General features: G+C 33.6%; 3 protein-coding genes across 5 annotated transcripts in view; 1 reads left to right on the top strand and 2 right to left on the bottom strand.

The window, feature by feature from the left end:
* Positions 1-696: 696 nt before the first annotated feature.
* Positions 697-15,241, bottom strand: LOC128187765 (pyruvate dehydrogenase phosphatase regulatory subunit, mitochondrial-like). Its single transcript, XM_052858333.1, has 18 exons — positions 15,150-15,241; positions 10,441-10,927; positions 10,012-10,142; positions 9,648-9,729; positions 9,085-9,166; positions 8,613-8,694; positions 8,266-8,387; positions 7,872-7,986; positions 7,218-7,370; positions 6,661-6,785; positions 5,536-5,728; positions 5,055-5,204; positions 4,351-4,502; positions 3,868-4,016; positions 3,236-3,443; positions 2,529-2,618; positions 1,657-1,836; positions 697-1,430 (listed from the first exon to the last, which is right to left on the bottom strand). Exons 2-18 carry the CDS (start codon positions 10,713-10,715, stop codon positions 1,029-1,031), a joined length of 2,691 nt encoding a protein of 896 aa, XP_052714293.1. The 5' UTR covers positions 10,716-10,927; positions 15,150-15,241; the 3' UTR covers positions 697-1,028.
* A 152-nt stretch (positions 15,242-15,393) lies between these two features.
* LOC128187772 (ribonuclease P protein subunit p40-like) lies at positions 15,394-21,084 on the top strand. 2 transcript variants are annotated; one of them, XM_052858345.1, is made up of 8 exons: positions 15,394-15,541; positions 16,868-17,009; positions 17,660-17,707; positions 18,967-19,062; positions 19,536-19,658; positions 20,127-20,322; positions 20,537-20,671; positions 20,819-21,084. In XM_052858345.1, exons 1-8 carry the CDS (start codon positions 15,422-15,424, stop codon positions 20,985-20,987), a joined length of 1,029 nt encoding a protein of 342 aa, XP_052714305.1. In that variant the 5' UTR covers positions 15,394-15,421; the 3' UTR covers positions 20,988-21,084. The 2 variants fall into 2 exon arrangements, with proteins under 2 accessions (XP_052714305.1, XP_052714304.1); XM_052858344.1 differs by having other exon boundaries at positions 17,639-17,707.
* A 682-nt stretch (positions 21,085-21,766) lies between these two features.
* Positions 21,767-26,984, bottom strand: part of LOC128187771 (pleckstrin homology domain-containing family B member 2-like) — a 167,261-nt gene continuing 162,043 nt past the window's right edge. For both annotated transcript variants that reach the window (XM_052858341.1, XM_052858343.1), the window contains exons 4-9: positions 26,373-26,536; positions 25,892-25,919; positions 25,241-25,397; positions 24,759-25,010; positions 24,276-24,374; positions 21,767-23,808 (exon numbers count right to left, since the gene is read on the bottom strand). In XM_052858341.1, coding sequence (XP_052714301.1) covers positions 23,657-23,808; positions 24,276-24,374; positions 24,759-25,010; positions 25,241-25,397; positions 25,892-25,919; positions 26,373-26,536 — 852 coding nt within the window. In that variant the 3' untranslated portion in view covers positions 21,767-23,656. The remainder of the gene's footprint in view (positions 23,809-24,275; positions 24,375-24,758; positions 25,011-25,240; positions 25,398-25,891; positions 25,920-26,372; positions 26,537-26,984) is intronic.

Genomic DNA, 26,984 nt, shown 5'->3' with positions numbered 1-26,984 from the left:
TTTCTCCAAGTTTAAGCTAAAACATAATAAACATGTACTAGTACTTGTGCCAAAAAAATGTCTTCCTTATTGATTATTACTGTAACAAAAAAAATCTTTTTATGACTAATGCAGGCAACTTGGTTCTTCATGCCAAACTGAGAAAAATGAAATAAAATGACCAGGATCTAATAATATACAAATAATATAAAAATGTCCTGCGACTTTCAAATGCTTCCATGATGATTAATCATTCAGAAAAGAATTAAAAAAATCTATAAAAAGCTACTGATGTAACTTAAGGTTATATTTAGTGTTTAGGAGATTATCAAGAAATAGGGCACTATCTAAAGATATGGGGGTGGAAGTCTCAAATTAAACTAAACAGATTTACCAGAACAGAACCATTTCTGTGGATGGTACATCTGGATGACATGAAGCAGGAAGCAAGTTTTGTTCTTCTAGAGGAGTGTATATATGCAAATACCATCATACCCAAATTAAACACAATCTTTTAGGAAAAAAACTTGGCAGAGACCAATATGGCACAATCATTTTGGTACCCACAATACACGAAAGACATAAAGTGTGATAAGATTAAGGAAGTTTAAAAATCCATATATTGTTTTTTATTTTAGATTTCACCAACTAAAAGTTTCAAGAAAAACCAACTGGAAGATCCCTTTTGTGACAAATGTAACAGACAAAAATCCAGAATATGTTAATAAGTGATTTAATCAAAAAAAAAGACAATCATAAAATTAGATTGCATTATTACTCATAAATGTACCGGTACAAACACAGGAATTCAGTTGTATAATGCAGTGATTAACAAAGAGTATACAGTTCAACAGCTAAAACAAAGAGCAGTTAATGATAAACTCACATAAAAAGCACAAGGGATCAATCTCTGATCTATCACAAACAATCAGCTAAAAGACTTCAGTATGGTATAAGCTGAGGTAAAAGTTTCTGGAATAAATCTGTGCAAAATTGTTACTTTGTATACAGTAATACCAAGGTCCATAGCTGTGTACATAAACATGTATTTATCTTTTAGGTGCAGGAATGAAAACTGGTTCCCCATTCTGATACACTGTAGGTTTAGTGTACAAGTTGACCTCAGCGGGAAACTTCTTCCCAGCAATGGCTATCTCATATTTGGCGGATTTGTCAAGGATAAATTCATGCATAGCTTTGTGTAGGACTTTATTTCCTTGGCTGTCTGTGTCTGTCACAAATCCCAAACACGTCATTCGCTCGAGAGTGTGCGCATAACCTGTAGATGTGATGGTGCCACAGTATTTGCCATTACGATAAATTGGTTCCCCTCCCCAGGGCCACACATCAGTTTCATAGTCAAAGTCATTCAAAAAGAACTGAGCAAATCTTTTGCTGATTCCATTTTCTCTCTGTGTCAGAAGAGCATTCCTGCCTATGAATTCTCCCTTCTACAAAAAAATCACATTAAAGTAATTTTGCAAAATTAAATGTTGTAGCCAGTCATCAAACCCTATGAAGTTTGTTTAATAACACCCTTTAACCAAACAAAGCAAAATTATATACATATTTTAGATTCAAGTACTGGTACATTTAATTTTGTCTTGCACCAAACAAAAAAATTGCAATTATCTAAAACCATTAATTAAAATATTATCCAATCTTAAAACAAGTTACCTCAAAGTTGACACGGAACTCTCTGCCGCTCTCTAGGGGGGTTGTGTGAGTGGTCAGGTCTGATCCCCAGTATGCGTAAAATTTCTCAATACGCAATTCCCGAAGAGCATAATACCCTGCATCGCGTATGCCATAATCTTTCCCTGCCTTCACCAAAGTCTCATATACATGGAGGCCATACTGTTAATGTACAAGTTTATGGAAAGTTTTAAACAACTTCACTTATTGCAAAACAAAAGATGTTTGTGAAACACTTATGCCCCCTTCCCTTGAAGATTTCTGTGAAGAAAATGAACAGAAACTGCAAATAGTTGGAATTTGTTGAAGTCCAAGGGGCATAACTCGGTCAAAACTCGCTTGTTCAAATTAGACCTAGATATTTATATGATATATCTGTATACCAAATTTCATTTCAGGAATAGCAACCTCTGCAAAGAAAATGAATAAAAAATGCATATAATTGGATTTTTTCTATGTCCAAAATGCAAAACTCTGTCAAAACTTGCGCGATCGTATCCAAAATCGAACTTGACCTAGATATTTATAAGATAAATCTGTAAACTAAATTTCATTCAGTAGGTGCAACCTCTGGAAAGAAAATGAACCGAAACTGATGATGGACCAACCGACTAACCAACCTACCGACAGACTAACAGCATTAAAGCAATATGCCCTCCCTTTTTGAAAGAGGGAAAAAATAATTTTAGAGAAATATGAAAGATAAAAATGCATCCCTCCTTCAAATAATTAGAAAAATTAATATAATTTAAATTCATCAACAGAAAAATATCTAATGGTGAATATTTATTTACATTTTGCTTATAACAATCCAAAAATGCTGAATTAAATATACAAGCAAAAAGTATACAAACCTCTGAAGGAACATAGAGAACAAAGCCATCTTCCCCTGAGTGAGTCAGCCTCATGGCAATTATATTACTGGCAAACCCAACATCAATTACCTACAGGTAAAAATAAAAATCTTATTTACAACATCAAACACGATATTTTTATCATTTTTAAGTGACTTCAAACATAAAAGTTAAATTTCATACATGATCTCAATTAACAGTGAAATGTAATTATTTTATACAGGGAAATATTCACCCTCCCTTTTTATTTTCATTTCTTTGCCCTAATTGTCAGTGGGTGAATGTAAGACTGGGTGAATTCCAATGTCTCAAATTATCTCTATTTAAACCCAACTGTGTCTGGCTAAATTCAACATAGGGCAGAATTATTTGCAAGTGTAGAAGAGCGAAAATTAGGTGAAAATAACCCTAAATACAGTAAATTGATATTTCTTGTAACTAACAATATCGAAGTTACTATAATAATACATATCTTTTTATTATGAATTATTAATTAAAAGATGCCCTTGAAGTTTAAAATTTATAGTATAACAAATTACAGCTATGACAAAGTATTCTCTTTGGTCTATTCAAACTCATTGATACAGCTGTCAATTTTCAGTATGGAAAATCCTGGATATTCATGTACATGCACTGCATCTTGTTTCTAGATCCACTAGCTGTATTACTATTACATCATTTCAAAACAAAACAGATCATTACCCTACCTTACAGGTCATTTGTTTGAATTCCTGCCTTGATGTATTGATTCCAGACACATCATACAGCAGTTGAGGAGCATGCGGACCAATCACATTGATCCCTGCATAAGCGGAAGTGACATCACGGATCTCTACAGAGCCATCTAGTGGGCGGTGTTTTCTTAACCAGTTCAACGACCTTGTCTGTTGTGATGTTGGCGAGATCATAAAAAAACTAAAATAAAATCCCAACACATAAGCTGTGACAAAGAAAAATTTAAGAGCTTACCAAAGGAAATTTCACAACAAAGATGAACTTGGGCTGAACTAAAACAAATGAAAATTAATCAAATCAAGCATGATTTATAAATATCCATTCCAGGTTTTAAAAAAATAATCCTCTGAATATAAAAGATAAGGTAAAAAAAAACTATATAGAAAAAAATCTGGATCCCAGTATCCATACATTGCACTTACAAATATACAGTAAATTCTACAAAATTTACAAACAAGAGGAAGATGTTTTTAATAGATGCAACCTCCTCTTGTATGATCCAAGCCAAATGTTGCAAAAATCCTCCTCCGGGACATAGAATTAATACTTTTTACCATTACGCTATTTACACTATGTCTGTGGAAAGTAAATCATACAATCTTACGTGTTATTTTCCATTGGAACAATAGTACAGTCATTTTCATATCCTCCGAACTCATTCTGCATTCCAGTGTGGATAATCGTACCAATCGGCTGTTCGATGTTGTTAGAGCTCAAGTACTGCAAAAACTCCAGTGCCTCTGGTCCCTTTGACTGTAAGTTTAGATAAAAACATTAACGTTTACAGTAAAATTTCCTATTTCTTGCATAATCATAAATAAATCCTAATGAGTTCATATGACTGTAGTCATATTTGCTGTAAACCTTTAACATGGCTGAATCATTGCTTTCTTTGAAAGTTTTTCAAGCATCTTGTATACATTTATAACACACTTTTAAATTGCAAATGACCTATAATAAATTTCTTATCTGGACAAGTTTCAAACACAACTGTGATTATCAAAAGTTATTACAAATCCAATGAAAAATACTGGTAGTCAGTCGGACATTACTGTTATTCAGAAGATAAGCTACAAGTTGACCTGACCTTGACCTCTGTTTTGGTGAATGACGACATGTCAATCAAACAGACATGTTCCTTGCATGCCCAGTATTCCTCCTTAACATTGTCAAAGAATGTTGGCTTCCCAAAAGTTCCTTTTCCCTTCTCCGAGTTGTACTGGTTATACAGATAGTCATCTAAAACGCAATCGTTTGCAAATTTGTTCAGTTCATCAGCATTTCATAAGGTGTGATGATGGCAGAAAATTCACATGCACATTGTGTGCATGTAGTAGATTTAGTGTATTGTCACAGATTTTAAAAATTCAGTCATTAGAGAGTAGTGCTTTATTTTAAACATGCCATTTCATCACCTGTTATGACTCTTTTTACCCTACATTGATTATTTCCAATCTTAATAAAATTCTTTCAATCATAAATTGGTCCCTATTTTCAATACTAACAGTAAGGTAAATGAATACTGTAATCCAGTTTTTATTCTAAGCTAGAAATATTCATGACCATTGCAAGTATGTCTCAGTTGCAAATATTTGTTAGTACAAACCCCTGCATTTCAATATGTATGTAAATGCATATCACTTCTAAATGTAAGTAACAAAAATTCATGCACAACCACTCTGACATATTTGTAATTGTAGATAATTTGGGGAATAAAGTACATGTATGCCTTTGTAAAAGCTGAGAATTTTGATAACACTATCTTAAAACACAACCGAGATTACGGCATACCATGAGAATTTGTGAACCACATTGGTCTTTCGTAAGCATTGGTTTCTCCAAAGCAGGCTCCCTGAACTTCGAGCCTTGTGTGAAGTGGAGAGGTGCGGAGTTTTCTCCCCCTGTATCGCTGCTCTGTCGGGTATCTCAGAGTGTAATTACCTACATGTATACAACAGTAATTATATAAATACAGTAAAACACTGTTATAGTGAACACACTTGTAATGAATAGATGCTAACAGTGAAGTGATTTTCATTCCTCGTGACTTTAATATATCTTGACAATAAAATGAATTACGCTAATAGCGAAGCAAAATAGCCTGTCCCTGGCACTTCGTTATATGCATGTTTTACTGTAGCATGCTCATGTATATACCTCATTGTAAATGTACCTTAAGACAGACAAGAGAATTGTAGAAGTCAGCTAGCGTCTATCATTAAGATTTTACTTGTAATATTCTCTCCACTCTATTAACCACTGTAACTTTTACCCAGAGTTTCTTTGACCCTCTCAGCCAGGAACTGTGGGTTGTTGTGATGAGGAACATGTCTGAGGATATCATGGCTGGATAAGTCGATGCTGGGCATGCCGTCAATGATCCACTCTGTCAGGTATTTCCCGATCCCTCCCGCCCCCGCTATTCCCATGGACACCATCCCTGCTGCTACGTAGTAGTTCTTAATCTAAAATCACAACACTTACAGACCTATATACATGTGCATAATCATGATATTATACAGTACCAGTATATCTTAAAACAAATTTCACAGCATACCGTAGATTGATTTTTTCCATTGCTTGTCTTTTAACATAAATACTAAGAAGAATACATGTATATACATGTAACAATATATTACAACATTAAGGGGGGTCCCTACTCAAGTGATGTCATCACTGATAGTTCTGTATTGAAAATAGTTAATCATCATTACTGATTAAGCACAGAATATATGTATAGAGCTTAAATAATAATACTGCATTAATTAGTAGCAGACCAATGTGCAATTTGCTGTATGTTAGAAGGTTTAAATTTGATCTAATACTACTACACGCTTCAAAATATTGTATTTGTACACACATTTCAGATATACAAAAATACCTTTCTAATCACTAGGTTTTCTCATAAAAACAAAGATCTCACCTTTTTAAAAAAAAAAAACAAAAAAAAAACAAACTAATTTACTAAGAAATTATGGAAGAAAAGTTAACTTGTCATGCATTACATTTTCCCATGGTCAAGTTGATTGAGTGATATAGGGGTATACATGTACATGTTCTAAAAGTTACAGGGAGAAAATATTAAGCATGTTGACCCTATACTTTTTTAGTTTTTTACGTGCAACAGTAATAAATCTAAAATATGCCAGTTAACCTTCAAATGTTTTTTAATCTTTAATTACCGTTTCAAGGTGTCAAACTAAAGACCTTTTTTCTTTTAAAAAAAAAACATCACTTTTAGTCAAAAAATGTGGAGCTGGGACCCTTCTTAATAATGAGCCATGCAAAAAGCATATAATTTTTTTCATTCAACTGACAAAAGGTATTCTGTAGACTTCACCATGCTGATGTAAATACATGTAGACATTACTGTTTACACACAGGGCCCTTTTCACACCTCACTAGCTGCTCCAAGGTTCCAATGGCCATCTGGAGTGAAACTCTCCGGTCCATTGAACATCTTGTGGACATTGGCCGTCTCCATCACAGGGTACCTGTGTAGGATGGGGTCCAACAACACCTCTGTAAACAGGAGATGAGGAAGATTAAGGTTACAGCATCTTCGCTAGCCGAGGGTTTTTCTGTCCACTCCACTTCCCTGGCTTTATGGGGAGAAGAGAGGACTGAAAACCCTTGGCCAGCGAAGATGGATTACAGAGAATCTATCAAGTTTCTCGTACCTTGACAACTTTATTCTTACAGTGAATGATAAGCAAGATCTAACATGCTGCAGAGCTTTAACATAAAAAAAAAGGTCAATATTTCTTCATGGAACAACAACTGACTTCCATATATCATAGATTTGTGTCTGTCAACTACCAGAACCACCCATTTCATCCATCACATCTCACCATCAGACATTGACAACTGAGCTGAACAGTTCACTGTTGTTTCATCTCAAATTATACTGTAACTATACTCCAATTAAGTCAGGTTTGATTGTGAGAAACTTACGGAAATGATCCCAGTCATCTGGTAACAGACCAAACTGAAAATCATTGGGAATGCCTTGCAGAAATGCAGGTTTAGCAACAGGTTCAAAACCACCAGCAAGAATCCCTCCACTCCACTCTCTGAAGTAGACCAGACCATCGTAATCTCTCACCACTGTTGCAAAAGAAAACCAATGTCAGATTTTATACATAATAAATTATAGCTTTAGTCTTACATGTATATTGCATTCAAAAGTTAAAAATCTTATTTCAAATATAAATAAACAAGGATGATATAAACTACCAACACTGCAGATGATATTCCATCTTACCAGTGAATTTAATTGCACTATTCTACAAAAACTTCCAATTTCTATTTTTGAACTACATATATCTCAGTCAAAATGGATCCCTCCCTAGTTATATTCATGTTTAATCGAATATATCTTCAAACATTTAAAATCCATTTAAAAAAAAACCACTTTAACTGTGTAGAAAATCAATATGTAATGAATAGTTTAATACTCCGAGACCAGGCTGACCTCTGACTAATTTTCTTTTGGTGAGCAAATGATTATTCCTGTGCTGATGCGCCTATTCCTGCATATCTACCGTTAGCTTTAATTTTTTGGAATAGGAGAATAGGTAATGCTGATTTAACCAGGTGGGACCGTACCTGGCATCATGGGATCCATGCCTTCGATAGGTTTTGTGGTGATGTAGAAATGCTCACAGGGATGAAGAGGCACCCTGACTTGAGGTTTGGATTTCTTTCCAAGGCTGTGTGCCCACTGACGAAGAAGAACCCTACCATTTAAATACTCATTCACATATTATGTACCCGCATTACAGTTCTTTTAACCACATTCACAAGATTATGATGCGTCACCAATATTTAAAGGAATGAATTTTGTATCTCTCATCAATAATACAAGTATATGTACCAAGTATTTTAAAAAAGCATGAACATCTTAGTTTAACAATCATAAAAAGATCCCAAACTAAATTGAAAATTTGAAAAATAAGAATTGTTTCTGTCCACAAGTTATTTTTCACTGGCATTTCCTTACCATTCCCGCACAGTTTACAAAATATTCACATTCGATTTTTCCAGCAGTGGTTTCAACATGGGAGACAACTCTTCTCTTGGCAACCACACTCTCTACACCCACTCTCTCAAATATCTTCGCTCCTACAAATTCATCTTCATCAACAGTTTTGGTTTATGGTTAAAAATATGATAAAATAAACAATGCCAAATCTCCACGCTAACCCTTATTATTCTTCGTTTTTAAAATCGGTATGATAAGGAGAAACTTTTGGTTTGCATTATGGTACTCTTCAAATTTTTTAAAATCCAAATATGGAGGAAATCATGAGAGTCATACAGGGCAATGTGAAAGCACTGCTAGCTCACCCATCTCTTTGGCAAGGGAAGCAAAGGTCAAGGCTACATCTGGGGCAGTCAGGGCTCCATCTCCTGGTATCCACAGGGCTCCCTACAATAACAGTTCAAATCTTCTACTAATCCTAACAGTATAGAAATTATACACTGTACATGCATCATTTTGATCTTCTTGTGTTAAAATGGCATGTGCCCTATGTTATAAATGAACAACCGCTAGATAAACTCAGTTCTAGTATCTATCTTGATGCCATGTGATTTTTATGAAATTTTCATTAGTAAGATGATCCTTTAACAGTGATATTCAGAAATAAGTGATACAAAAAATAATTCTTATTAAATTCACCTTCAAAAGTTGGAAAATATGATAAATTATAAGATTTTTAGCAATGCAAACATTTGAAAGAATTTTGGGTAATAACAAATAGCAGTATAATGTAATATTTTGTTAAAAAAAAACCACCAAAACATTGTGTGGTTTTACCTCTAAATCGTCCACTTTGAGTAATGGACATAGTGATTTGGCTTCCTGTGGTGTAATAATATGACTTTCATTACCAGCAGCTCTACAAGTAAGTTCAGAAATTTATCACAGGGACATATTAACATGTAATATGTACCTAGAAGGTAATTTCATCAGATAAGAAGCAATTAAGATACCGTATTTTTCGGGGCATATGCCGATGTGGGGCATAGGCCGAATTGCTCATTTTCAGACAAAATTCAGGAAAAATCCATAGACTAGCCGAATTGGGGGATAGGCCGATTTTAATTTATCAACGGGACAACAACAGAGACGTATATACTTACGGGCTAGATGTTATATCTATGCATCTGCAACTATCAAACAATAGTTCAAACGGACGGAAAAAAAACCAACCCTGATGATAAACTGCTAAAAACAGTGGATTTTAAATTTGACTGTTTAATTTTTTCAACTTTGAGCCTACGATTAGCTGATCCCGGGGGATAAGCCGATGCTCGGGCATTCGAGAAAAAAAATACCGGCCTATGCCCCGAAAAATACGGTATATCTAATATGCTCACATGGCAATCTGGCTTTTCCTCTGAAGATAAATCATTCTGTCTTTTGTCTGCGCCAACATTAAACTACCACATTTCTTAAAACCTGACATAATAAAGCAGAGAAATGTAACATGTAACATGTATTAATATTAAAACATTCCAGTGCATTTATAAGATTTTTTATATGAAACCTTCACACCAGAATCAAAGGTAACAGAAAGGGTAACTTGAACCCTCCCCCACCCGCACAACCCCCCCCCCCCCCCCCCCCCCCCCCCCCAACCTTTAACATTATTCTGCAAAATCTAAATAAAATCCACAACTATCATTTACATAAAAATTATATATTTATACTGCAAGATTATCATTCACTTGCTCAACATACACAGATTCTGTCCATCTGCCTCCAGATCTTCGTATAGCTTTCTGCTATATTGCATCAGCTTAGAGGTGGGTAGGTCATCCCTGGCCTGTGTGATCAACCCTGCGGCATGCCAGGTAGTGCCCCCTGTCAACCTAAAACAAACAAGGGACATAGCTTTGTGAATATTTCATCTCATTTTAAAACAACCAAGCTCTCTCTCCGCTCTGTCTCTCTCTTTCTCTCTTTCTCTATCTCCCTTCCTCTCACTCTCAAATATTTGACCAATTTACATGTATTTTCCTAATCTGACTGACATCATGCAAGCAAGAGGCATTGGTTATAAATAAATTTAACCCTAATTTTATTTGTTGTCCAAAATATGGGTTACTTTGTTTTTTTCTTTTTTTCTCAGTCAATTGACATAGATCTAGGAGATACTAAAAAACTCACTGTCCCTGTTCCAGCAACACTACATCTGTCCAGCCAGCCTTGGCCAGGTGATAGGCCACAGAGGTTCCAACCACACCCCCTCCACTGATGACCACTCTGGCACTCTGGGGCAGGGACGGGAGGGTCTCTTCTGATGACTGACAGTAACACCGCCTACTCCCTTCCCACAACACTGCATTGTACCTTCCTGGTCTTCCATGTAAAAACTGTCCACTTTGAGGCAGAAAAACTCTCTTGCTCAAAGCCACACTTCTTAAACACTGCAACACTGACATTATTGCTTTCCTTGTCGGTAATGGATTTTTTTTAGCTGCCTCTTAAGATTGCGCCATCAATTACAACAGCATATAAAGATAGATCACATTTGTCTGCATCATCCTATTTTTTTTATTACCAGTACAGTCAAATGACAACACAGTAGACCTACATTTGGTTATCTTTAAATGAATTTTGTCTGCCAGTCTATTCCAACATCAAGAGACCTAATCTGTAAGATAAACATTTTGTCTTAGATCAAAAATTGGGCTTGTTGGTCTACATTGTACATGAACATCCAGGTAGATATATACCTTACTATCACCAAACCAGAAATTAACCTGAAACAGATTGCTATTTCAAGATATAACCTTGACCTACATTTTAAAGGTAAATTTATATTGTAAGGACATTGCAAGTTGAATAAACATATTCAAAAACAGTTGACAGTATTACAGACATGAATAAATCTCACTAAGAACACACTGTGAAGAGCTCTGTACAACAACACCTTATTATTTTATTATACGATATATCACATAAACGGATGGGATAGCAGGCATTGCCAATATAAATCCTCTCCAAAAGGGGGATAGGATAATCATCTTACTAAACTCTCTATTAAATTCATTTTCCTAATATCATTTTATTTTTAAATATTTAAAAAATTACTTTATCACGAATGCATGAACCTGGAACAAAGGAAATCATACTTGAATAATCAGCAATACGGTTCTTATAATACAAAACTTTATCTTTCTGTATACATGAAATATTCTAAAACAAGAGATGTTTGTGAAACACTTATGCCCCCCTCCCTTGGAAACATCCACAAAGAAAATGAACGTAAACTGCAAATAACTGGAATTTTTCTAAGTCCAAGGAGTATAACTCTACCGAAAATTGCTCTATCATACCCAAAATCAAACTTGACCTAGACATTATTTAAATAAACCTGTAAACCAAATTTCATATCAATACGTGCACCGCTGCAAAGAAAATAAACAGAAACTGCAATTAACTGGAATTTTTCTATGTCCAAGAGCCATTACTCTGTCGAAAATTGCTCTATCATACCCAAAATCAAACTTGACCTAGACATTATTAAAATAAATATGTAAACTAAATTTCATATCAATACGTGCACCCGCTGCAAAGAAAATAAACAGAAACTGCAATTAACTGGAATTTTTCTATGTCCAAGAGCCATTACTCTGTTGAAAATTGCTCTATCGTACCCAAAATCAAACTTGACCTAGACATCATTAAAATAAACCTGTAAACCAAATTTCATATCAATATGTGCACCCGCTGCAAAGAAAATGAACGGAAACTGCAAATAACTGGAATTTTTCTACGTCCAAGGGCCATAACTCTGTCGAAAATTGCTCGATCGTACCCAGTATCACACTTGACCTAGATATTATCAAGATAAACCTGTATACTAAATTTCATTTGAATATGTTCATCCTCTGCAAAGAAAATGAACGGAAACTGCAGATAAATGGAATTTTTCTACGTCCAAGGGCCATAACTCTGTTGAAAATTGCTTGATCGTACCCAATATTGAACTTGACCTAGATATTATCATGTTAAACCTGTATACCAAATTTCATTTCAATATTTTCATCCTCTGCAAAGCAAATGAGCGGAAACTGTTGGTGGACCGACTGACCGACAGACCGACAGACAGCAGCAAAGCAATATGCCCTCCCTTCTTTGAAGGGGGGCATAAAAATAATTGATAAAAAAGAGGGCACTCTATGCATTGTTTGATATAGATGTAATTCAAAACCATTGATAATCAGTCGTGTTCATTGATAAAATACCTAAGTTGTTGAACAAAATATTCTTGAAAACAATAAACTTTTTCGTGTGCACAATGATGACAAAGTGCATCCTCTACAATAGGCATGCAAGACATAATATGACCATCCAGGAGAATCATTGTACATAGGTCTACTTTTTAAACCAATTTTTGGAATCAAATAAGATTGATCAGTCCAAAACTAGCACATTTCTGTGTGTCATAAATTAAAAATTTTACTATGGGAGGCACTGTAGTTCCCAGGTTGTCCATCCAAATTTTTTTCAGAATGGGAGCTACAGACCTGCAGCTAGCAAAAAATGTGATATTTTGTTGCAGGATAAACAAAATAGATGATAACTGTCTAAAACATGAAGAGGGCGAGGCTTGCCCTCTGTAACCTTCCCCAAAAAGGCCAAATCATAGTTTAAATTTGAAGAAAGTAACCATGTATTTTACAGATTGGGACCAACTGCACAAATGGGATATAATAGCCTGTTCCAGATATAATAGCCCAAATGGGATATAAATTTAAAGTGCAAAAAATAAAAATTCTTGATTTTGAAACTTTTTATATAAATCCGCATTAATATGTTTCAAATGCAACAACTTTTGGTTAAGAAGTTTTTCTATATGTCTATAGTTTGTAAGATTGATCCCCAAGAAGTTTTGGATATATTGAGGGATCAATCTCCGAAGTAGAACTGTTAGAGAAAAAGTTGTTTACCAAAAGTTGTTACATTTCATCTATTCTAATACAGATTTATATCAAAAATTTCAAAATCGAAATTTTTTATTTTTTGCACTTAAAATTTATATCCCATTTCGGCTATTATATCCCGAACGGGCTATAATATCCCATTTGGGCGATTGGTCCCAACCTGTTTTATATTTATTACACTTCTTAAATGGATTTCAAACAAAACCAATATACACATGTACCATTAGAACCTAAGCTTGACCAGTTTTAAGCATATAGGGAATATCAGTGGCGTAGCTAGAGCTAGAACGAAGTATAGGCACCAAATACGGCGAGGGGTCTGGGGGCCGCTCAAGGCCTCCAGCGGGTCCAGGGCAGCGCCCTGGTAGGGGGTTCAGGGGGGCGAAGCCCCCCCCCCCCCCCCCCCCGACGGAAAACGGATTTCATGTTTTATAGAACACACAAGAACAAATTTTCGGCACTTTTCGTACATAAAATTTTGAGTTTTTTTAAAGATTTTTTTCGTAGTAAAAAAGCAAAAAACATTTATTAATACAATCCAACATTGTTTTCACCAGCAGTCTTTTTTTAAGCATTATCAAAGTGAATGGCGGGAAGAAACGGGGAAATAAGATAAGGCAAATGCCCATTTGGTTTCATCGTAAAATACAATTTTGAATTTATTTTATCAATTAAATCAATTCAAATTTATCATAATACAAGTTTGCAAAAGCACAATTTCTAAATAAATTAAGTTTTTATTATGTTTAACAAGCGATAGAGAAAATATATTGCCTTAAATTTTGGTGGAATCGAACCCACAACATAAAAACCCTACTTATAGAAGGTTAGCTAATGTCTGGTGCTCTAACTTCTGAGCCATTCCATACACAACAAAGTAGATTGTTTAAATATCATTTTTTCAAAACGTTCAATTGATGAGATACAAAATGAAATTTTTATTGTATAGTAGGTCATCTCTCCACGTTTTTGTTGATTGAAATCGGTTTGTTTTTTCATAAAACTTTAATTAGTCTATGAGAAAAATATGGAGCAGAGACTCACTATATAATAAAAAAGACCTTGAAGTTGTAAAAAAAATGACACTATTGGAAGTTTTGATATACGTATACGCCTGTTTGAGTCAACATATTCCAAATTTTTTGGTATCTTTTCCTTCCGTGCATAGATATTTTACACGCCTTATCCACCCATCTTCTTACACTAAAGCTATTATCTGTCTCTATAGTTAAGTTTACTATTAAAGGGAAAACATAAAGACTTTGAAATTGAATGTCATGATTCAAAAACAGTTGTAATGGTTACTTTAAATTTTGATAATACTAAGAAAACAGATATATTGCTTTGTTTTTTTTAAAGTCGTACATTATGTTACACGAAGTTAATTTAAGGCGTCGATTTTTATTAGCCGCAAATTTGTAAATGATAGTTGAGATCGCAATATGCCTCGATCTATGAATATGATTTTAAACATTTCATCCAGTGTTCTTACTATTGCCCGACATGTTTTTCACTGCCGGATTGACTGCGCAATAATTAGCATCATCGATGTCACATATTTGTGACCTCAAACAATCAGAGTTTTAAAATAGGAAAAAGAAAGATATTTGCTGTGTGCTTTTTTTTTTTTTCTAATGTGACATTTTAACATTTTTAATTTTTGGTCTTAAAATCATGTGTAGGCACCTGCCTTAAGTGCCTTACGGCAGCTACGCCACTGAATATCAATATGATCAGGCTGTATATACTGAGTATAATACATGTACTCCACTACTAGTATCTTACTACTCTACCTGAACAATTTAACTGTCGCCATAATATTACATGTATTTCTTTTGATTTTTGTAATTGGGAATAAAGACATTTTTTCTCATTCCTATACAGTTTATATTTACGATATTGATGAGAACACAGAGCACACATTACCATAAAACTGTGATACTGCCAGTATCTGCTCCTCTTCAGAATCAGTGTAAACAGAGCTAAACGCTTAGAAGACTCCGATTCATTGGGAGACGTTATTATTGTAAACAATAAACATCCAAATGATGACAACAAAAAGGCGTTTTATTGACAAAAAACTTAAGAAAAATTATTTACATATAACTATATCATTTTTAATTTTACTATGATTAAATATGTTAATGGCAAACAAATGTGATTTTGATTTTTGAAACAATCAGTTCTCCCCAATAAAAATGGCAGCGCCCATGAAAAATACCACATTACATGAAAATTTAAAGATAAGCACATTAAACTTTGCCGAAAACGAAGAAAATTTGAAATGGATATCAGATATGATTTGCATGAAACATTCGGTAAGATGTTAGATAATTGTCATTTCGTCATCCCGCCAGAATTACTAACAATGGTCTCGAAGAGCAGCATAACTGCATAACGTTTCATCTGTATTTTCACTTCTCAATGGTATCGCGGGTTCCGTTGTATCGCTTTGTTCCAAAAACAGCTTTCCCGTTTTTCCGCGATTTTCCACAAAGACTTTATGCACCAACTTCAGCATGTTCAGGATGAGTGCAAAGAAGGTTGTCAAATATATCGGCAAATAAAATTTTCTTACAAGTAAAAGTTTTTTTTTTCCGGAGAGAAAGCGAGTTCAAAGGCTAATCCACAATGTATGTGAAGAAAAAAGTAAATAAAAAACATAATAAAATGCATATTTCATTACCTATATGGATAAAAATCATATACCATCGCAAATCATGAGAGATCCTAATTAAAAAAGAGATATAAATAAAATTGACTCACAAAGTACATTCAAGTGATAGAGTCACATTCTATAACAAAATTTACCAATACCAGCTGGTCTTCTAAATCATTGATAATTAATAATGTATCAGTCATTACAATAAGAAAAGATTTAAGCAATAAAACACATGTCTGCAGGCTCAGCTGACATGTATGTGGAGATCATCTTTTTGTGCAAACATTTTTATACGTTTAATGCTGTGGGAATTTACCTGTACTATATTTTTTATTGTATTCAGTGGATGTTGTTTCAAGGAAAGTGTCAGTGTACATGAAACAGAATTATAGCTGAGGGACTTCTTGTCATTTTATTTTCCTCAAGTCAAAACCAAAGCAAGGCAATTGGACGATGACTTGGGATGGTTAAGGCCAATAGGAATAACTACTTTGTAAGCTGTATGCTAAAGGGTAGTGGGGCATCAAATTAAAGATAGAAAAACCCAGATCTCCAACTGTTCATTGTATAGCTAGTATTAACAGATTATGTGAATGTTGTTGTTGTAAAACATTATATTATTTCATTTGCATGGACACTGATGATGCTTCATTATACATAGGATTTTGAAAAACATTTTCATGATCACTAAAAATAGACAGTTCTGTATTGTGCACAATCTTTTAGAGTATAGATACGTATAGTACCATTTTTTTTTTCTCATTTGCAATGAAAAAACCCCCCTGGTAAATCTAAAAAAATTGAGTTGCTAAAAATAAATGTTTGTGTAATTTAAAAGTACTCTGATGATGCAAATTACAACACCTCTTCCTTTCATGATTATATTGTAATGGATGTAATAGACAATGGTCACACTACAATTCATCAAAGAAGTTATTTGTATATTTATTTGTTGACATGCTTTACTTCTTGGTCATTTTAGATTGGAGTAACCATGACCAAAATGGACCAATTACCGCCAAGCATCTCAGAGGCATGTATGGATGAAATGTCTTTCATTGTGTACAGTCTGCCAGTTCATGAACTTATTAATTCTGATCTCCTTGGAGCTTTCCAAAAGAAAGGTGTGTCAAATGTGTACATTACGATTGCCTATATATGAATAAATCAGGTTGGTAAATATTGAATTTGATCATTTGATATTTATGCCTCCTTCAAAGAAGGAGGAAATTTGACTTTGCTACTGTTTATCAGTCCACCAACAGTTTTCATTCATTTTCTTCAGGTTGCACATACTGAAATGAAATTAGGTGTACAGATTATTTAGATTAAGTTTGATTTTAGGTACAATGGAGCAATTTTTGACAGAGTTATGCCCCTTGGACTGCGAAAAAAATTCCAATTTTTTGCAGTTTTTTGTTTATTTTCTTTCCAGAGGTTGCTGATGGAGAGGGGCATAAGTGTTTTACAAATGTTTTTTGTTTAAAGTATATGAGTTAAATATGAGTTTGGTTGAAATCTTTGACAAAATTAATGTCATGAAAGAGCTACAAACATAATAAAGTACACTGCATTATACAGACTCCATCCAAAGGAAGACAAATGAATGCAACTGATGCATACGCCAATCTTAATAAGATCCTACTTGCCTCTGTGTTTAGATGTATATCATTGTAATATATATAAATAAGCAATTACAGTAATTTGTCCTAAACTTACTTCATGCACTTATACTGTATTATTAATATTTCAGGGTCCCTTTGTATGCTTTCAGTTGGAACAAAACTAGAAGTGAATGACTGTGTTGCAATTTTACCCACAGGTTAGTGTACTATAGTGTGAGACACAATAATTTCAGTGATATTAGACACCATTGAGATTGTATTAGTTAATGTACCAGATATAGAGATGCATAGTATCTTCAGATTTCAATCAATAACATTTATTGTATTATAATGAAACACAATCAGTCAAACACCAATTTGTTTTATATTTCATGATGTTGAAGTGGTGAACATATGTTCTTTACCTTTTGAATACATGTACATTATTGTCATGCTGTTAGCTATACCAAGAATAGTATGTAATACCATAACATAAAGTCAAAATTACTGTAGAAGCAGATATTTTCGTTGGGTCAAAATTTTGTTGTTTTAAATTCAGTTGGTATTTAATTTCATTATATCATAATCTCTTGGTATTCATTAATACTTTGGTTAAAATTCGTCATGGATTTAATTTCATAGATTTAATATACTGTCAATGAAAATAACGATATTAAATCCTCAATGAATATTTCTGCTTTTACAGTTTGTTTCATGGTACACTGTGTGTCATCTTGTGAGATTCACTTCAATATGAATTTAAAACACGATGGCGAGAGAATTGTGAAAATTTATTCCCTTCAAGAAAATCGTATTTAGCAAGGCAAAAATCTTCAACTCTCCCTTACCATCAGGCATTAAATTGCTTATTGTATTTAGGATGGGAGAAATAATGACTGACCAGAGATGAAATTGAACCAGGTCCCTCTGAATATCTTGTCAGGTGCACTACAAACTAAGCTATCTGGTGCTAGCCATCAAACTTGTCTGACCTTCTCATTCCTCTACCATTAAATAATCTAGATCTTCAAAGATTAACATCCCAGGTGCTTTCCCCTTGAAGGAGATAATCTATCAAGTCCAAGGTTTGGTCATGGCACCAAATGTAATTGGACGGAAAAAAATCATGAATTGAAATTTTTTTAACAGCTGGAAACTACCAGTATATGAAGTCTTTTAAGATAATATTTTGTTGTTTGTTAAGTTTTCAAATTTTCAATATTATAATTGTGGAAATATAAGTACTTTTGTACAATAATGATTCTATGATACATGTATGCAATGTTTTTGATAATCATACCCAATTTGTCATACTGTGTGTATGATATATGTGATATATCATGCATTTTCATACACAAACTGCTTTTGTTAAAGCTGCCCTAGTGCTTTTCCCTTTTGCATGGTTTTGGTTTTTTTCAAACATTATATACCTAATTACCTACCGGGTACTTAATGATTCTGTTTTCAAATTTTGTAGGGCAATTAATACTTCATCTTACAAAAGATTCATATACCAGACTTGGTTTAGATGGAAAACCATCTCATTTCAACAAATTCGGAGGAGAAAAATATGGTAAGTATCTGTAATTAAAATGTATTCACATGACATGCAAGCACTGTCAACATATATAATTTGGTATGTTTAAAATGTGACCTGAAGAAAAGTTGTCTTGAAAAGGCTTCAAGAATCAATTTTGATTTATTTTATTGAGTTTTTGTGTCCCTATATCATGCTTCTAGATTTGCATGATTGATACAGTAAAGATTGAAACAGTTAGGGGAAATGTAATGAAGAAGTAACACCTTTATTGGATCGTCTGCATTTATTTTGATAAAATTTAATTTTGGTTGTAAAATGATTGGCTAAACAAAGATTATTATGTTGGCAGTGTCACAAAATATACCCCAAATAATCCATTGATCACCTTAACATAACATTGAAATTGTATGTATTTGATGAATTTTTTTAACTTGATAGTTGAAATAAAATAATAAGGAATGAATTTAATTACACTGTATCTATGTTGTAATTAATATGTTTTTTAGTGGTCAATATTGATATCAGTTCCCCTGTCTTTGCACCTGGGAAGAAAAACTACGAGCGTGTCAAGCAATGCCTGCTTGGTTCTAGTATATGTTGTGACTTCTTGGTGTCTTGGAGCCCACAAGGTACCTAGTTATGAAATTTTTATCAGTAAAATGCTTTATAGATAAGAAAGAAAACTCAGAACAAACTAGATAAAGTCACAAAAGGTACCTGTATACAGTAAACATTAATGTTTTGCAGAGCAAAATCTGGTATTAGTTTTTGTAATGTTACAAATGTAAAGAAAACTTCATATTACATATACACTGTATTTGTTTCTTTTGAAAACTGTTATTGTGCAGATAAATTTTTGGAGATACATACGGTATATTATCTTGGAAAACATTTCCACACTTTGAAGTATTTTATACAAGTTAGTTTACAGTAACTTGTTGCACCAAACTGCATGTATCTAGTACACGTACACAATAAAAAAAATATATATACTTTCTCCCTTTTCATCGGAAAAGTATTGGCAGCATGCATTAAGCATTCAGTCCTTTTCACTTCATAGAGTTATTTTAAATCTTGCATGTTAATTTTATTTTCAGATGATAAGCTGTGTCCATCCTCCATCCATAGGTATTTCTGCTTAAAGGGATTTGGTTGTGTGCATCTTACCCTTTCTGCAAAATCTCACAAATATACAAATATAAAAATTCCTGACCTGCAGCACCAGGATGCCGAAGTTTACCACCAGGAGGAACTCTATGATTGGTTGGGAGGGGTGGCCAATCAGATTTTGTGGTAATAGTGATTCACTGCTTGTGATGATGATTATTGCCTGTAAAAACATTCATCATTTTCTACTCAGTGGGATCAGACAAACTGGCAACTGATGACCTCAAATCTAGTTTTCATGCAGAACAGACAATTAGTCAAAATATGCAGAAATCACTATAACATTACTTATCAATGATTGGCTTATCAATAATTTTGATCATTACTTCCTTTCATCTAGGTCCAGTGAGTCTGATGAAGAGTACAGCCCCTTGGGTGACTACTCTGGTCCAACAAATTTAGGTCACTGTGCTCACAATCAAGTCTTTGGCTTCTTCTCCAGCATCACACTCCGGGGTCTTATCAAAGAAGTCAGGTAAGCAACCATTATAAATCAGGTGATTTTTCACCTTGTTTATAGAGTGACATTTTTTAGTCAGTTCATCCAGGTCTCATTGCACCTTGCTGGTACATGAACATTTCAGAGATTTCTTAAACTTTTGTATTTTTTTTTCCCTTACAGACAGCTCTGTAAATCAAGCAACACCTGGGGCTGTGTTACAGTTCATGGTTTTTCTGATTCTGTGACCTCCATAGGAAAATCCGAGAAGAATTTCCACAAACTGTGTGCAGACAGTGTTACTTTGGTTTTATCACCAAGTGATAGATGCTGGTTATTTACCGATACATGAACTCCTACAAGAGTTTATACATTGTGTTTTTATATCACTTTATCATTAATACCTCTACTGTTTCCTTGTTCATAATAAATTCATCAAACAAAGCAAACAGTCGTCAAAGTTATTATCAAAATAAATTTCACAAACTCACAAGCCTTTACAAGTAGCAGATGTTGTTTATTTGAAATGAATGACCATTTTTTCCCCATACTCAGTTTATTTTTGTGCTGTGTCAATAACAATCAGAGAATATTTTTCAGAAGTAGAATAAAAGAAACTTTAACAGAACCACTGAGGTCACAGACCACTGTGGAGTCACTCACTAAACTCCTTAGTGGCATAATTGTATGTTGTTCTTCATGGGGTACCCTTTACCCACTAATTAACATTCAAGAAAAGCTATGAAACACAATTTTTATTCCCGGGATGTACAAGTTAATTCTTTAAAAAAAAAAAACAACCCAAAACTGGTATACTGGTATTTCTATTTATAACCTTAAAAAATGACAGTCTTCAAAAATTGGCCCCCTTTTCTATGATTCCACTTATTCACAAAATTTTATTTTTAAAAGCTTATCACAATTCAAATACACTGTACATGCACTCCATATTGACCATACATTCCTAATGTGAATGTAAAGGTTTATTTTCCTGCAGGAATAAAAAGAATACAGTATCGTGGATACTTATTTATTATTACTGTTCAGCTCATAATAATTTGAATGCACAAAGCAACATTTTGAATTACACCTCAACAAAGATGCCTTGTTAGGAAACTGAATAATCTTCAATTTTCATGTTTATAGAATCATAAATTTATTTCAAATAGTAAATAAAAATTGCACAACAACTTCAAGAAATGTTTTTATACACTAAGATTTTCCCTTTAAATATCAGAGCACTCAAAATCACAAACTACGAAACAGTGTATCCTGGTTAAAAAAAGTGAATGACTGTGTAACAGCATATTGATATTAACTACAATATCCATAGTGTATTCAACATTTGTGTACATGTAAAATAATAAATAGAGTAACAAATTTAAACATGTACATATATTGTATAAATAGCAACAATTAAATAAAATTTCCATGACATGTAAATAATTTACAAATATTGAACAGTTGATAGATGGAACAAGTTAACATAAAATACAGATACATACCGGTATACCACAGTACATGTATATGACATATTTTTACAAAACAAGGTTACCTGTTGTGTTGTATATACATTGTGTATTTTTTTTACAATCTACATATGTATACAGTATGTGTACGCAATATTGGCCAACAGGAAACAGAATGGCTACTCTGATCAAACCAAAACTTTGCAATAGATCATAAATCTTTATAAACAAAACAAATTTGAATATTTCAGATGAGATTTATTTCCAAGTGTAAAATGTGAGTGTTAATTTACTTCAACCCAGACTGTTAATCAAATTCTAATGGAAAGAAATCATACTTTTCTTGCAAACAGTATAATTAAAGCCATATGTTGAAGGAATCAAACTTTGTAAAGAAGGACTGTATGTATTTTATATCACTGCTAACAAAAGTCTACATCAATATTATGCAACGAAATCCAATGGTAGGGTTCATAGAAAATTTGTGTAAAATGTTTTTCCAGATGTCCTCCTGTACATATATTTGGCTAACCCTCTCTCTCTTGCATACTGGTAAAGCATATGAAATGACAAAGATGACAGCCAAAAAAAAACTTGCCAAAAAAAATAAACTATGAAAGTAAATTCAAATTTTAGTTAATATTTCAGAGAAAAATGATCAATTGATTAAAGTATAGCAATTGCTTATATCATGAACATTAATTAAATAATTGTAGTGTACCTGAACATTTGAAAAAAATATTTCTCACGGTATGTACATGTAACTTGAAGCTTTTTTAAGTTTTTGTATTCTTTATGGCATTAAGAGACTACCGAATTGTGAAGTCTAGAACATTTATAGTAGGAAGAGAGGGAATAAAAAAATAAAATCACAAAATGTTGCATACATGTACTACCCCCCCCCCCTTTCAGAACAATTCATATCACTTCTTAATATTTTTCAAGAATGTTGTAGTCATCAAAAAGAGTAATTTAAGAACTCTTTCAACAACATAAACAAATGCAAGCAAAAGCTCCACTGCAACAAAATTAAAGCCATCATCAAAAATAAAGGCCAGTCACCATGTTTTTAAAATATGAAGATACTCATAAATATTTTCCATTCCAAGACAGATCTGTACTTTGTATTTGAGACATTTTCTTCAAACAAGAACATATTTATATGCAAGTAACTGGTGAACATTCTAATTATATAACAATAACTGTAGTTCAATAAATATTTGATCATCAATTTCCACTGATTGAGTGACAGTTTCAAGAATACATAAGTTCATGGACAATATAGTCATATCAAAATACAGTATTTGATACATGTATGTTATCAGATATTGCATTTTAAAGATATTCAATTTTGTGTATTGACTAAACAGCACATATCAAACACTTTATAAAAATTTGTGTTCAATGAATATTGATAAAACCACAATATTTAACAATTCACAGGGAATATGGATTACCATAACAAAGCCATTCAGTTTGTCCACATTTATTCAATTTAATATCAAACACTTTCTGTAAAAGTAAAGTAAAGCACATGCACCAGGTTTTTAATTCAATCAAAGCTGCCAAAACTTCCAACACTCCCGAAACTACTAAGGGAACTCCAACTACCATGATGACCTAGGCCCCAGCCAAATGGCCCTCCGAATCCATGACCCATCATTCGTGATGCTCCGTACCCTAATGCAGCCCCTCCTATCAAACCTGCAAACAACATGTTCCTTTTTCAAAATTTTGGAATAAAACTTGTACATACAATACGACATGTAGAAGTTAATTGGAAAAAAATAAACTTGCAATATTGTTGAAACTACTACATCACATATGGTCGACTTATTCCCAAATCCAGTCTACTGGGTATACTGAGAATTTCTCAGTCATGATATTCAAGGACACCAGATCATTGATTTATTTTTTAAAAAAAAATTTACTGATCAAATAAAGACAGTTTAATAGTATTTGATTAAAAATAAAATTAATATAGTTAAACTTCGATATCTTGAAAACTGATATATCGAATACAATGGATATGTCGAAGTGAATTGTAAGTCCCAACCACTTATTTTTTAAGAATTTTACCCTCGATATCTGGAATACTCAGAAATATCAAACTATTTAAATAGTCCAATGTAGTTCGAGATAATGAAGTTTGACTGTAAATTCCAACCCACCTGCTGCCAGTTTTCCAGTGTTGCCCCCTAACATTCCTCCACTCTTACTCTTTTGTGGTTTCACAACATACTGTTGTTGGTATCCTGGTGCAGTATAACCTATGATATATATGTATATAAAAAATAATTGAATGACAACAATCATTCCATACTTTATTTTTTTTAAATCAACACCTGCCACAAAATGTATTGTACATGCATGTTGTTTTGGTTAAGTCTTTGGATATCAAAATTACCGAATTTGAAAAATATCTCAATGAAACATTTTTTATTTACAATTACGGGTACCAGTAGTTAATTAATCACCCCCCCCCCCAAAAAAAAAAAAAAACCAACCAAAGAAACAAAACAACAGACTTTCTTGGATTACACCAAAAAAAAAATCATGAAGCCCTACATTTTTTATTCTTAAGGAAATCATTGAATTGGTAAAGAATACATAGAATACGTTATGCAGGTTTTTTACACAAGTACACATATTACCGTATGGCTGCTGGTACTGCTGCTGAGGGTATTGTTGATATGGCTGTTGTGGATATTGTTGATAAGGCTGTTGGGGGTACTGTTGGTATGGTTGCTGTGGGTACTGTTGGTAAGCCTGCTGAGGGTAGGCTGCTGGTTGCTGGGGGTAAGCAGCGGGCTGCTGCTGGGGATACCCCTGTGGTGGCATGTAAGGTTGGGGAGGGCCAGCTTGAGGAAACCCTCCTGGTTGTGTAGGATATGGCGCTGATCCACCTGTGAAAAAATAATAGCATGTAAAAGCTGAGAACTCTTAATTGTCATTTCAACAGAATATTGTGCAATAGTTTTTCTTTTTACACTACACTGCATGAACTATTGTACACATTCTATTTTGATAATACATTTCATTCTTGAATTTTGCAACAAAAAAATATTGAAAATAAATGTAAACTTGACACAACATATGACCATGATAAATACAAGCATAAAACCCTCAAACTAACCTGACAGACCATCAAAACCAATGCCAGGCCCTGATGGAGCTGGGCTGTACGGGGGTGGTGCTGATGCAGGAGGGGCGCTGGACATTGGGGGCATACTGCCTGAAGAACTACTGGGATGCATTCCTCCCGCTGGCTGCTTCTGAGCAGGGGCTGGAAGCTGTGGAAACAAGAATACACAGAACTGTTAGAGAGGAACAATCCAATGTGTCTTTTAGACCATAAAACTGGGTAATATAGATAACAATACTTTCTGAAAATAAACCTGTAATTATGTTTAGGAGATATGAATTACAGTGTACATGTACATGTATGTGAAAAATTTGTCAAAAGTTTATGGTTTTGTATTTTAAAAAGAGATCATTTACATTCAAATCTAGTCAATCTATAATATAAGGTGGCCACACAATATAATGTACATATTTCTTAGCAACTAAATCCTATTAATTTTGTACCATAATACACAATTTAAAAAATACCTGGTACATGTACCAGTACATATATTAAACCAGAATTCATTTTTATTCAAAATTTCTGATAGGTAAAGATATATGTGTCTTGCGGGTATGTATATGAAATCAAGGATATCTACAGTGTTATAGAAATAGTTTTACAATTGAGTGATCTGAATTCTGCCAGGAAATGGATACTAACCACTTGACAAATTGCATTCATCCATTCACTAAAATAGAAAAACAGAATGCATGAATGATAACATGAGGATAAAATGTACTACATGTCTTTTGAGTTAAACATACATTTAAATAAAAACATGTATTTTCCCGAACTTAATTAGCATATATTTATGTTAGTAAGGAGACGCTGCACAACTGGTACATGTACGTGTAGAATTTTTCTGTAAAGTACTATTTACAAAATAAAAATGTCAGTCCAAATGAAAGATGTCATCTGCATGCAAATCAGTCTAACTATAAGATGTTATCTGGAAATCTACAAATACTTTGTCAAAAGTTTGAAAAAATAAAAGAAGTTGCCTCACCTAAATGACCTTATACTCATTGGATTAAAAAAAAATTACCAGCAAATAAATCTAAAAAAAATCAACAAGAATAATTCTTCTTTTGGCTAACTGTAGATCAACAACCACATTGAATAAGCCACTGAATGGACTTACTGTAAGTCATTGCTGTCCCGACAGAGGAACCAGAAAACTTTAGCCTGACTGTTGTTCTTGTGAGGGATCGCCAGGACATGCTCATACGACGATCCCCGGGGGAGATCAGGTCTGTTAGGAAAGCTGCTGGTGTAATCTCCAAAGGCAAATCTTTTGCATACATCCTGAGAGACATATTAAAGCCATGAGAAGTCACTATAGGGTTATAGCTTTACAGTAAAAACTGTCATTGCAATTCTTGGGAACATGTTGATTACTTCTCTGCATGGAACATGTTATCTATCTATTGATACACTTTAATTTGAAGTCCAGAAAACTTTAAAACTGTTTCCTAGTCAAAATCATCAGAAAACAACCATATTTTGCCCCACAACATAAATGTATCAAAATAAGACAATTCTCATGTAGTCATTTCTACATTATGATATCATTGTGGTGATAACCGTTTACGGTATACACTTGCTTTCAATTTAATTTCAATTATCTTCAACCTTATTTTTAAAGCTCTTTATAGATCGAACTTTAATTTTTGGGGCAAGAAATGCATAATAACATAAACATGGGACGATCGAACCTTGTTTACATAACAAAGAATCATGAGCTCTGTATCTT

This window comes from Crassostrea angulata, chromosome 6, assembly GCF_025612915.1.
Source record: "Crassostrea angulata isolate pt1a10 chromosome 6, ASM2561291v2, whole genome shotgun sequence".
Taxonomy (NCBI): Eukaryota; Metazoa; Mollusca; class Bivalvia; order Ostreida; family Ostreidae; genus Magallana; species Magallana angulata.
The sequence above is the reverse complement of the archived record's forward strand: the minus strand, read 5'-3'. Positions and strand labels throughout refer to the sequence as shown.